Source organism: Hyperolius riggenbachi, chromosome 2 (genome assembly GCF_040937935.1).
Source record: "Hyperolius riggenbachi isolate aHypRig1 chromosome 2, aHypRig1.pri, whole genome shotgun sequence".
Lineage (NCBI taxonomy): Eukaryota > Metazoa > Chordata > Amphibia > Anura > Hyperoliidae > Hyperolius > Hyperolius riggenbachi.
Window position 1 is genome coordinate 232963212 of NC_090647.1, and position 14223 is coordinate 232977434.

Consider the following 14223-nt stretch of genomic DNA (forward strand, 5'->3'; position numbering starts at 1 on the left):
GGGGAGGGGGGGGGGGGTATAAAGGAGCACATCTTGCTAACTAGGGAGCGGGGATGATTAAAAAGTGCCACAACAATTAAAAAATCCGCAAAGCCGCAAAATGGAAAAAAATGCACCTTTATTTCCAAATAATATATTGTCGCCATACATTGTACTAGGATCATACTTTAAACCCTGTAATAACCAGGACAAGCAGGCAAATCAAATGTGTAGGTTTAATCTACAGTACCAATTATTATTTTCAAATTATAGTGGCTGAAAACTGAGAAATAATTCCTTTTTTCATTTTTTCCCCCTTATTACCATTAAAATCTGTACAAAATTAAATAATTCTAAGCAAAATGTACCACCCAAAAAAAAGCCTAATTGGTGGCGAAAAAAACAAGTTATAGATCATTTATGTGTGATAAGTAGTGATAAAGCTATTGGCTAATGAATGGGAAGAGTGTGAAATGTAGAAAATTGTTCTGGTTTTTGAGGGGGAAAACCCCAGGGACGGGAAGTGGCTAAGCGCCCTCCACCTCCTTTTTAAATATAGCTTTTCTGAGCACTTGTGATTTGAAAAAAAACTCTTGCTAATGTAATGTGTGTGATCCAACTTGAGGGATGGGATTTTCTAACAATCCCCATAACATTACATCAGTAAGCGCTTAACAAATCACAAGTGCTTAGAAAAGCATTGCTAGTAGCTTCTAGGCCTGACAGTGATTTTATTATTAGTAACTGAGGTGGGAGAACACAATCTCAATATATATATATATATATATATATATATATATATATATATATATATATATATATATATATATATATATATATATATATATATATATATATATATATATATATATATATTATATATATATTTTACCTTGATGATCTATAGCAGCCAATCCCACTTTCCCCTTTTTATTTGGTCAAAGTAGTCCCACTCTATAGTTGATGCAAACTGTGGATTATTCCAATTCCTGGCGCATCAACAAGTTATCTTGTTTGGCTATTTACATGCCTTCTGTCGGGCTGGTAAGGAGCAGCAGCATGAGAGGAGAGTGAGTGGAGAAGGTGATGATTCAGCGAAGAACACAGAATTTCAGCAGAGGAGGAGATTAGGAGGCAGCAGGAGATTATGAGGCAGCACGGAGGACCAAGAGAGGGAGAGGTAAAGATACACAGGGTAGAAAAGAAGACAGAGGCAAATCCAGAGGATGGTATGTTCATCACCTGCCCCACTGAGCACCGATGCGAAGGGGTAATTGCTGCATTATATGAATAGGAGGTAATGCTTGCATTTCATATCTGTGGTGGTAATTGCTGTGTTTCAACTTTATGGGGGTATTTGCTGCTATGTTTATTTTGTGTCTTTCACTTTCACGTTGTGAATGAATCTTGCTAATGCCAGCTTTCACTTATTACAGGCACTGTGATCGGCTTTGGAAACAGCTGTTCCTATTCACCGATCACAGATCGGCAGGATTGCGACATGAAACGAACTGGAATGCTGAGGTAAATAAGTAAAGATGTACATCTACCCCCCTGGTAAGCAAGTGAAGTTTTCAGGGATGTAGATACTGCATGCACACCAGCAGTTAAAAAGGGGTTAAAGCACAGAAAGTCTTTTGGAGCATTGTTGTATGGTTGTAGCGATTCTCAACAAAAGTGGACTATAAACTAAACTAATACTTTTAAAACAAATTGACAAAGGCAGCTCACATATTTCTGGCCTTCCATGGACAAATAAAGAGGATGGTTATTGAGAAATGCACTATCCTTTGCGTCCTGATGCCTTTTCAGCTATGTTCATTAAGGGTGAGCATGAGCAAATAGGCAAAACAAGAACAATGTAAACAGTGGCATTGTCAATGTGAAACAGAACTACTAAAGCCCCGCCCCCGCAAAAAAACTTGTCTCGTCATAGTGCTGAAATGTTTACATTCTACATAGTGATTCCATTCCTACTTTCCTAATATTTGTCACAGAAGCGAGAAGGAGCAAGGACTCCAGGCAGTGCCACAGGATAGTCTGTGTAAAGGTGAGCTTGTATAACTACCTTCCATGTCTACCAGGTCACCATGTCTACGTTGTCAACAAACATCTTCTTTTCAAACTGCTGCTTTCCAAACACTCTTCCACTTGTTCACTTCCTGTTCCTTTGATCAGATTTATCACTGAATCCTATAGGTGTGTGCCTATGTTGGCAGGAAAACTACACTTCCTCAAAGGATGATTTTAGGAGGTGGTGGGGAGCTGGAGAGTATGCATGCTTCCACAAGCCTTCGCCCACAATGTCATGTGGCCAAAATAGCATTTACATTCAGCCCAGCGTAACAAATCTGGATTCACTTTGTTTTGAAAGCTAAAATAAAAAGTTGTGGATTTGGATTGGTGGTCGGTGGTGTACTTCACAATTAGCTTCACATCGTTTTTTATTCCATTTTTATCAAACATGCCAGATAGTGGTTAAATGTTCCTCTTTACAGAATTTTTATACATCCGTCTTTATGTGCTTTGATATTAATAGCCTACTTAGAAGTCTAAATTGTACACAAGTATCCATTTTCAATTAGCCTCTTTCCCTTTGTTACCTGCAGCGGCTTGCTTTTAATGTTTATATCATATGCTTGAGAATGTAATCAACAACAATAGCAGGTGATTAGTAATAAGTGTGAATTTATGCAGCAGTCAGTAGCAAACATTATGATCAACAGCGGAATACCTTACCCATAGATTCAGATGTTTGGCTGCCAACTACGCGAAGCAACATCGGCTGGTTACTCTCTGATCTCTGCAGCGAGGGAGTAGGAGAGGAAAATGTTGTACCATTGACCTTTGCTTCAGCTTGCGGCTAAAATACAAGCACAATAGGAGAAACAAAGGTTGTCATATGGCGCAATCTGCAGTGAAATAATCAATGTCTTTCAAAATAAGCATGCAGTGTTAAATACAGCATTTGTCTGGAACACATTATTTAAGTGAATACGTGCTGTCTAGAAGAAGAAGAACACTAACAGCCCCCACCCTGCTGCTGTAGGGCTTTATGTAATAACATGGTGGAAATTACTGTGGATAAGTAACCTATTAAAGAGCCCTTGAACTGAGCTGGATATGGAGGCTGCCATAGTTATTTCCCTTTAACCCATACCAGTTGCTTGGCACTCCTCCTAATCTCTTTAGCTACAGTGGCATCTCTGCTGATCTCTTTGGCTGCTACAGTATCTGGATCACACACTTCAAACAAGCATGCAGCTTGCAAATTAAATTTGACTAGATTAGGTCAGACTTCTGTCTGATGCATGCATGCTTGTTCAGGGCCTGTTCCAGTAATGCTGTGTAGCAGATTCTTCATTACCTGTTCTAGCAGCTGTCTGAGCCGATGCAGTTGTGACTCCAGTTGCTTGTTGTGATCTTCCAGTATTTGCATTCTAGCTTCCAGGCGTCCCTTGTGCTGGCGCAGTAATTTGGCTTCTGCAATGAGTTCTGCATCGCGTGGGCTTTGTGGGGAGGCTGGCATCATTTCTGGAGGGGAGGGCAGTGGGGACAATCCCTTGTGATCATGTTGTTCCTTCAGCCTATCATATTCAGACTGCAAATTCCTATGGAAAACCAACAATGGTTTGTACAGAATACAAAGAGATACCAGATTGTACGTATTCAGCGTTTGAGTCAATATTATTTGTATGAATTTTAAGCTTTTTAAGTCTATGCCTAGAGATATGAAATGCAGGTTTGACATAGACTTAACAACTAGACTTAACATGCTCAACATGAAATTGCATTTTAATAAAAGCCAGAGGACACAGACCATGCATTTTTGTTTGGTCCATTATACAGGAGATGTAAACAGAAATTCTTTGATGGCAAAATTGCCATGGAGGAATCACTGGAATGCTTTTACATAGCACTTACAGTGTAGCTGGAGATAAAACAGCAGTCTGTTCTGTTGCTAGACAGTGGATGTTAAGAGTGTCAACAAACCTCACCATTTCTAGTGATACTGTAGCTACCAGTATTAAAGGACAACTGAAGCGAGAGGGATAATGGAGGCTGCCATATGCATTTCCTTTTAAACAATACCAGTTGCCTGGCAGCCCTGTTGATCTATTTGGCTGCAGCAGTGTCTGAATAACACCAGAAACAAGCATGCGGCTCATCTTGTAAGATCTGACAATACCTGACAACACCTGATCTACTGCATGCTTGTTCACGGTTTATGGCTATAAGTATTAGAGGCAGAGGATTGGCAGGATTGCCAGGCAACTGGTATTGCTTAAAAGGAAATAAATATGGCAGCCTCCATATGCCTCTAGCTTCAGTTGTCCTTTAGATTGTACCAGAGGTGGGTGTTATAATCACAAATGGGACACATGGGAGGTATGTTCCTTTCTCAATGACATACATTTGTCCTCTCTGCTCTCTGTTACCCTTTCCTTCTGCAGCCCCCCCCCCCCCCCCCTACAGAAATTGCAGCAAGTCACTTGTCTGCATCCTTATTGGGGAAGGGGTGTCCTTTGCAGGAAAGGTGCTGTTGCAGAATACGCTCTCTGCTGTTAGAAATGCCCCTTTCCCACCTTTCTGTGTCACAACACAACTCTCTGTGAGCCGGGGGCCACGGCAATCTTGGAAATTAAGAAAACCTCTGTGCCATAGTGGGCAAACAGAGTGACGTGGGACAGCGAGGAGCGGATTGTTGGCATCCTGGAGAAGACCTGGTTCAGATAGTATTTTTTTTTTATCATCTTTCCGCCTTGCGTTCTCTTTAAGTAAAAGCATCCCAGCAATTATTTTCTACCAACTTGTCATCAGTGAGGAATCACTTGTGGAATTGCCAATATGACATAGGCCTTACACTGCAAAACATTTGTACTATATGAGACTCTGAGGTGCTGTACAAGTAAACATTAGTGCTGAGCTCAGCAAGACAAACTAAACAAAAAAACTGAAACAAAACAAAAAATCTTTTGATTTGCCACTCTACGGTGCCGTCTAAGGCAACACTAATGATTATATTTGCAGTAATAAGATGATATTTGATCTGAACTGTAAACATGCAACAGTAGTTTAAAAATAAACTATTAATAATAAATGCTGGCCTATGTACACAAGATTGAAAAGGTAAAACTGCACTGCTTGTTTTGTGCCTAAATATACAACCATTCTGAGATGCAGTTCTGCATCAGAGCACATAATCAGAGGCTTTTTAACATATTAACAGGACTCATTTGAAAGAAATTTTACATTATTAATATTTAGTATTTATAGAGCGCTGACATTATCTACAGCGCTGTACAGAGTATATATTCTTATCCCTTAACTGTCCCTCAAAGGAGCTCACAATATAATCCCTACCATAGTCATATGTCTATGTATTTATAGTGTAGTGTATGTATGTATCGTAGTCTAGGGCCAATTTAGGGGGAAGCCAATTAACTTATATGTTCCAACCTCTGGGTGTGTAAAACCACAAAGAGGAAAAAAACCTCTAGTTCTAAAAGTATCCTGCACCACTACTGTATCTCTGCTAAAGAGATTGCTTCCTGTTTTTGGTGACCAATTTAGTTGAAAAATTGAGCAGAAATGTTCATAAACCTGACATTTTCTAACTGCCCACCACTCTATGCAAAACCAAAATAAAAAGGTTTTAATTAACAGATGTTTCAGTCAAACTAAGCCTCTAGTGTTCTAATTCTGTTTTTGTAAATGAAATCCAAGGGGTTCCATTACGCTTAAGGTACCCATAGACATTTTGACTGCTTCAGGCAACAATCCCATGACCGTGAGTGCCCTTCAGACACCAACAGCCAGCTGCTATATAGCGGGAACGGACAATCTGAATGTTTCTGTATGATCAACTGCCCACTGATATCAATTGCCAATTTTAGCAGAAGTATTATCCATCAAAATATTCATAATGTTGCACAAACCTATTCTCTTCTTCCAAGTCGGAGAGAATTCTCTCCAGCTCCCCCCGCTCTTCACTTTCCAGGGAGATGAGGATCTGAGCTGGGCTTCGAGGCTGGCTTAGAGGAGACTCCTGGTTCAAGCTTTGGCAGTAGTGCTGGATAAGCAAATGCTCATCATCTCTGCAGGAAACAAACATTTATATTCACATGATTCTAGCATAGAAAATCAGTTCTCATTCATTCCAATCAAATTTTGACAAAAGAGAATTTTCAACTCTCACGGCTGAGGGCTCAGATCCATTACATTAATACACTCAATTTGTCTGAATCTGGACAGTAAAACAAAAGAATAGTCTGTTTTCCTGCACACCAGTAGTTTTATGTTAAGCATAAATCAAATTACAGAGCAAATGCAAAATTCCAAAGACGCAGATATTTATACCAATAGAAATATCTTGCTTGTCTAAAATATTGCATTTTCAAAGCGGTGTATGTCATCTCAAATATAAAATGTAACTTTACGCTCAACTTTTTACTAAAGGTAAGAAAATTTGCACTAAGGTTTATAAACATGTTATTTCAGTGTTCTCTGTCTTGAGCAAGGGTTCAATGTCAGGGCATATGGATGAGAAGAGTGGTTAATAACATAAAAAAAATCACTGCAACTGGTCTGTAAAAATAACACTTAATGAAGGGGACATCTTCCAAACAGACAAATACCAGTATTACATTAAAAAATAATCTGATACTCAAGCCCTGTACACATGCTATATCAGGGCAGTCCAAATAGCAGCCCACATTCGGCCCTCAAACGCTCCTTATGTTGCCAGTCTGTTTGCTGTGTCACTCCACTTCCTCTCACTACTTCTGCCATACCCACCTCTTTCTCTCTGGCCGCCCAAAGCCAGGAGGTTGCTGCTCCACCCCCTTCTTGGGCCCAGGCGGTTTCTCAGGCCATCATTTTGTATGTGTTCTTTGTGTAAGAGGCTTTATGAGTAAAATCTCTTTGCAATTACTTACTCATTATTTAATGCTCGATTCTGAGAAATGTTTTTATTTTAGATTTGGATGGGGTAGAAAAGGGTTAGAAAACTTTGGTGGTTTTTATTGAAGAGATTTTCTCTTATATCCTGTCTCTGGGACTTCTATGGAACTTTGTGGTTCTCATATGAAACTTGTAGTCTTTGGAGCAGGAAATAAGGTAGAACAATAGTGAACTTTTGGGTGTTCTAACTCTTCCCCTCTCTACTCAAAAATGTTGTAATGGATTAGATCTTTGTCTCTCTTCCTTTCTGCTTTAACAGGAAGTAATGGGAATTCTCACAGATAGGAACACAGTGCCGCAATAAATATTTAGAAGATGTTCTAACCCCTATCCCATCAAAATTGTCAGGAATGTATGGGGTAAAAACCCAGGAATGTGAAGTGGTTAAGTTGTCATGATATAGGGCAAACCAGATTTTAAGGCAGAATGGAGAAAATTAAATTCAGAGGCGGTTACATGAAAAGCTAAAGATACACCCTTGCTATTCACATTAGTTGCAGTTTGTATAAAATCCATGGATGATCTCCTGGACCAGAAAGGGCAGAAGTTATGCAGTATTTATAAACACTTAAAGGTTTTCCTCAAAAAATCTGTGCTCACTTGGGAATTACTTTTTGTATGTTTGCAACAATTGTCTCATACTGACGTATTAAGACCAAATTTAGAAAATAAAATAGTAACAAAATTCAATAGCTCAGTGTCAAGATGTGCTTGTACTCTGACTCACTGTACCGAGAGCACATATAGCAGTGATTTTTATTTCTCAGCTTTTCTGAATATGAACTTTGTTGTTAAATGGTCTTGGAAAAACTAATTGTTCTTCAGTACTTAGGCATCACTATATTTTATAATCTTGACATCCATATTAAATGCCCAATCAAGGGCATGAACATTTTATTGTTCCTGATGAACCTAATGGCCTTTGAAATGACAACAGGCAGTGGTGAACATTTTGGATTAGGTGAAATTGGTGCAGACAGATTCAGGATAGAAAAGGAAGCTTGGTAAAAAAAACTCAAGTAAGCCGTTTCATTGGTTAACCGGTTGTTTCAGAGGTTAAATTAAACCTGAGATTAAATAAAAGAAATAATTAATACATACCTGGGGCTTCTTCTAGCCGCCATCGGCCTGACTGCTCCCTTGCCACAATCCTCCACCTCATACATCCTCCGTTATGACTCCTGGTAACTTCGAGAGTCGGGCTTGCTGCACATGCGTGCCATGGCCACATGTCCACCCCGTCCCTCCTGTGGCCAGGAGCATTGTGCGCCTGCGCAGCACTACTGCGCAGGCACAGAATTATTTCTGGCCATGGGAGCGCGTCGAGGAGCATGTGTGGCTGCATTGCACCTGCGCCGACTGGCAGAAGTTACCGGGAGGATTGTGGAGAATCCAGGAGGTGGAGGACGGTGGACAGTGAGCAATCAGGCCTAAGGGGGCTGGAAAAAGCTACAGGTATGTATGCATTTTTCCTTTTATTTCATCTCAGGTACAATTTTAGAGGGAATCGGAAGTGAAAATAACCTTATGAGGTAATGCATTGCATGTGTAGTACAGCAAAGAAATAAAACTTTAGCAGCAAAAAAAAAGAGTCTCATATTGTTTCTAGTACAGGAAAAGTTAAGAAACTTCACTTAACTTTGCAAAAGAGCTTCTATGAGCTCTTCGACCCAACTTGAGTCGGCTACAGTGCAGTTTTCTGAAGCACTTATACAAAAAAACAAACCGTGAGAGACCGCTTTAGATAAGGTTTCTAATGCAAGGAAGTTCAGAGGGTCATTAGCTCTGCTCTGTCTCATAGTTTAAAATACATAATGTGGTTTGTTAATTGCATATAAGATAGTATGATGCAATATTATATAAAAAAAAAAAAAAAAAAAAAAAAAAGCTGCAGCAAAATCCCCGGTATCCGGCGGGGATCGCCTGATGCCGGATAAATGTGCATGCCGGTTGCTTGAGCAAACGGATGAAACAGCACAAACCTCCCCCCTTAAATACTTACAGAGGCTCCAGCGATGTCTGGCAGTCTACCTCTATCTTCCCGCGAGCTCAGAGCGGCTTTCCGGCTTCCCCAGTACACGGAAGCCAGAGTTGTCAGCTGACCCGCATAGGGTTAGGTGACACTCAGGCTTCCATACACAGACGCCAGAAGCCACTAGGACCCCGCGGAGAGATAGAGGGTGACTAATAGCCATCGCTGGAGCTTCGGTAAGTATTTTACAGCCTGCCAGCACCCACAGGAAGCCCCCCAAGAGAGGTCCCCATTATCCCTCAGGCATGCCGGTTAGTGGAGATTTCCGGTTGCCTGAATTCCGTATAACCGGTACTTTGCTGTATATAACTGAAAATAAAAATATGAGACTTATGTCCTCTATAATAAAACCCGTGTCCCTGCGTCACGCTGTCCATGTGTAGCTGGGTCCGTACTTTTTGCTACTGCACATGTGCTCAGCACGGACCCAGCCTCACAGAGACAGGAGGACAGGGACGGGGCCAGGGAGCTGGGGGGGGTTTTGAGCAGGTGGCCAGGTGTGCGGCAGGTGCGTGCGTGTGCGTTGGCTGCACGTGCGCAGTACATGCGGCGGGTGGTGGTGAGAAACACAGACCCTAGAGCCATTTTTAAACGGGCTTGGGTCTGCTAGTTTGCTGATAATGTTCTACTAATTATCCATACTGCACATACAATACATTAAATTATAAGTTTTTTTTTTTACGCTTCAGTGTCACCTTAAGTAAGTTAGCATGAGGTTACCATAGTTTTGTGCTACTGTAGCGTTAAGAATAGTGTAAAGCAAATGCACAATTGAAGGTAAAGAAGCGCTCTGGTTGAAATAAAAGCATCTAAAAACAGCTTAAAATCGAGGAAATAATATGAGGTGGCCTACCTCAATAACGAAATCCTTGTATATGACAAAAGATTTTTATTTAGCACAGGCAACGTGTTTCGCGGGTCCAAGCCCGCTTCATCAGGCCAATAAAAGTGCCAAATGAACAAGTCGATATGGCAAAGGGAGCCTCACTCACTCACACAGAGAGGCTCCCTTTGCCATATCGACTTGTTCATTTGGCACTTTTATTGGCCTGATGAAGCGGGCTTGGACCCGCGAAATGCGTTGCCTGTGCTAAATAAAAATCTTTTGTCATATACAAGGATTTCGTTATTGAGGTAAGCCACCTCATATTATTTCCTCGATTTTAAGTTGTTTTTAGATGCTTTTATTTTAACCAGGGCGCCTCTTTACCTTCAATTGTGCATAGCTATACCCCCAAACAATCTGTGTTTGAGGGGTGGTGACAGACCGCCTGTGGGTGCCCCACAGTGGACACCTGTCCCTACTTTTTCAAGGAGAGCGACCACATCCAGGTACTGGCTGGGACTACCCCGAGTGGAGTCGGGTTTATGGTCTCCACCTGCTTCCTACGGTTGGTTGCCCTTGCAACCTCCTTTTGTAAGTAGTAATTTATTGAAATTCCTTTTTTCAATTGCATACTAATATACTACACTATTGGGCTCCCGTATTTGTCTCCTATATTTTTTTCCTGCAAGGTGCTGAGACACCCCCACTACACTAAGTGTAAAGCAAAGCTAAACTCAAAGAAGAAATATTTTAAACTGTACAATAAAATTAAAAAAATTGAATGATTAGAAGGCCCTAAAAGGTTTAATTAGACCATTTTACAATAGATTTTCATAATAATTAGTATAATTCTCAATCGTCTAAAATTTATTTGCACCTTGATAACAATCCTACTGACTAATTTGGACTTTGGTACATATAGATTTGGGCAAGACATTTAATAAACACAATACAAACATAGCTGGCACTGGACTGTAGCTTTTGTAAAAAAAAAAAAAAAAATTGCTGGCAGTCTATGGGTTAAGCACTCACTGACACTACGCTCTGTTGCTCAATTTGCCTTGAGGCATTTTCCCTGACTCCTGTGGAGAGCCATATTGAGCTGCTCCTGCCGCCTGTGCCCCCCTTCCCCCCCCCGTATACATTACCTGAAGCTGGCTCCCGGGCGTCTTCTCCGCGCTGCACCGCACCGCTCTGTTCTTGCTCCATCCCGGCGCTTCCTGTGTCACTCCGTGACAAGGAAGTTCAAATAGAGCGCCCTCTATTTGAACTTCCTGGTCACTGCAGTGACACAGGAAGCGCAGGGATGGAGCCGGAACAGAGCGGTGCAGCGCGGAGAAGACGCCCGGGAGCCAGCGCCAGGTAATGTATACCTGATCGGATCGGCCGCCGCTAGCGACGCGCACCCTACCTGCGGGCGATCGAGGGTAATTTCCTGCACGGCGCGATCGACGGACTGATCCGATTTCGGGAGGAAATCGGATCGGCGGGTGCGTTTAGCGCGAACGATTGGCAGCAGATTCGATCCCAGGATCGAATCTGCTGTCGAAACGGCCGCGAATCGGGCCAGTGTATGGCCACCTTTAGGATTTTCAAGGCATTGGAAACTGCCATAAGATGCCAGGAATCAGGTACAAAGACAACAAACCTAACGGTTTATATTACTCTCAGGGCCAGTATAAGACTTCATCAGGGAATCAGAGATTATTAAGATTTATGTTGGAGGAACGGGTAAGGCAAATATTAAGCACAGTTTGGTATTTCCTTCCAAGGTTAACATTTCTGTCAAATTATCAATGCGGACACCGGCTCTGACAAAGCAACACTGATGATCAGCATACCAGGAAAACTTCCTGAAATATTTAAAAAACTAATAATGCAACAAAAAGTTACAATATTAAAGTGTGTGGTTATCGTAGCTACTGATAATGCCTCTAAGTAAATGAAAAGCTAACAATATGTTGTCAGTAGCGTGCTACATGGGCAAAAACATCCAGTTAACAGAGCACTTTGCTTTTAATTGTGTAATAATAAAGCTGAAATCGTTATTTAGACACAGCAACCATTTATCTTCCTCAGGCAAAATTATTGTATTTGCATTAGCTTCAATCTATAGTGAGATGGAGCAATATGTCAATTGCTATTAGTCTTTTATCACCTTCCAAATCTGTCCTGTGAACAGGCAGGCATAGGAAATTAATCTAAATCACTAAGGCACGAGAATACTAAAAGGGTACTTTAAAAGAAGCAGCAAACATTAAAAGATAGCATTTATAATGAAATATGAACAAGATGAACGATTACTACAGATGCATATTTAACTGGTGTTATTACTTCCTTTGATGTGTAGGCCATTATAAGAAGTCGCTTGTCAAACAAGCCTCCTGAAGAGTCGCTTGACTAGGCCTACCTAATAATTGGGACAGTTCTCTTGTTCAATGTCATGATTAAGTGATAAAAGCCTTCACAATTAGCTAATGGCAAATTTGATCATGCCAGAAACTTAGTGAAAAAAGCATCTTTTTCATGCGGGTCCTGTGCCCCTAATATATCAGAAACTAGTATTGGCAGTTAGAGAAGTTAGTAAATTCAATTTAAAGACTGTGAACTTGGATGGCCTTCCATCCACTTGTTGACCACAAGGACAGGTACAATGTTTTGGAAGCCTGGCCCTCCCCCACTGGGCACTTAGTGTTAGCAGTTGTGGTTCAAAAATATACTAGTAAATACCTGCTTGGAGACAGTATACCATTAGCAGCATCACTGTTGACCAGGGAAAACCACTACAGCCATTTGCGGGCATAACTGGGTGTGTGGTACCCACATTTACAAAGAAAATAAAAAATTCTGGAGATAGACTTTTAACCACTTCACATCCAGACCTACTTTACCCCTTATGGCCCAGAGCAGTTTTTATATTTTAGCTATGTGCCTATTTAATCAACAATAACTTTATCCCTACTTATGACACCTACTGTAAATGAAATATATATCATTTTTTTCAAGACAAACTAGGCTTTCATTGTATGGCATTTTTGCCATCAAATAATTCTGCTTTCTATGCATTTTAACTTCCTCACGACCGCTCCACACCAATGGGCGTGGCCACGGTGGCAGCCCCAGGACCGCCTAATGCCAATTGGCGTCAGGTCCTGGAGCCGGCTACTGAAGGAGATCAAGCGCAGGCTGTGTGCGCATCTCCTTCTCAGGGGGCGGAGCTCCACCCCGTCATCAGTCTCCGAGTGGCTATTGCCACTCGGGAGACTGTTAGATGGCGTGATCGCTGTCTTTTTACACAGTACAGTGCTGCGATCAGCAGCAGCACTGTACTGGGGACAGCCGTGTGACACGGCTGTCCCCTCCTGACTGTCGGCGGTGATCGGCTGTCATAGGCTGAAGCTTATGACAGCTGATCACATGGATTGGCTGGCGGGGGGAGGGAGGGGACTATATATTAAAATAAAAAAAATAGCACATTTATTAAAAAAACAAATATTTATTTATAAATAAACAAATAAAACATGCAGGGGGCGATCTGACCCCACCAACAGAGAGCTCTGTTGGTGGGGAGAAAAGCGGGGGGGGGGGGGGAAATCACTTGTGTGCCGAGTTGTGCTTGGCCTGGCCTTAAAGCTGCAATGGCCATTTTCACAAAAATGAGCCTGGTCTTTAGGGGGGTTTTCCACTGTGGTCCTCAAGTGGTTAATGAGAAAAGGAAAAGAAATAGAAAAACACATTTCTTATTTTTACCAATTCCAGTTTAAAAATAAAAAACACTACTGTACATAAAAACACAAATTTGATTTAGCTATTTCTACCGTTCATCACAAAATTTAGATTATGTTCCTGTCACAATTTATGGTGAAGGTATTTGATTCTGAAATAATGCTAGAGTGTGTATTTTCCACTATGAACTGAGAAAATAAAAGTATTGTTAATGGCAAAAATCAATTATATTGGTTCAGAGAACATATATTCCCTTTCACCAATTAGTGCTGCATCAGATAGTGGCGGAGGTGTGCACAGGAACAAGCCCAATCCTGCATAGCACTGCTTCAGCTACAAGACGTATATCTACGTCCCCGTGAGTTAAATGGATTCACAGAGGACGTAGATATACTGTAGTGGTGGATAAAGTGCTAAGGCAATTAGTGGTAAATGATGCTTGCTTTTTATGTTGTATTGTATTTGATCACATTTGACTTTAGATATTTAGAGATACTTTCTATTTTTAACATAAGTGTAGAATGCACAGAGGAATTATCATCCAATATACAATCTGCTGGTAAAAGTTCAAGTTCCATCATGGCTCTTTTTCTGTTAATTATGCTCCCTGTTAAAGTAAAACAAAATCTGGAATTCCTCTTGCAGGGGTTGGTTAGATTTTTTGCCTACAACCTTAAATAACACCTTTAGTATGCCT

The 14223-nt window shown here is 41.1% G+C and overlaps 1 protein-coding gene across 19 annotated transcripts in view; it reads right to left on the reverse strand.

The window, feature by feature from the left end:
• Window positions 1-14223, reverse strand: part of DMD (dystrophin) — a 3066377-nt gene that overhangs the window by 54764 nt on the left and 2997390 nt on the right. For all 19 annotated transcript variants that reach the window (XM_068268325.1, XM_068268327.1, XM_068268324.1 and 16 more), the window contains 3 exons: window positions 5919-6077; window positions 3347-3590; window positions 2719-2842 (listed from right to left, as the gene is read on the reverse strand). In XM_068268325.1, the coding sequence (XP_068124426.1) occupies window positions 2719-2842; window positions 3347-3590; window positions 5919-6077 (527 nt within the window). The remainder of the gene's footprint in view (window positions 1-2718; window positions 2843-3346; window positions 3591-5918; window positions 6078-14223) is intronic.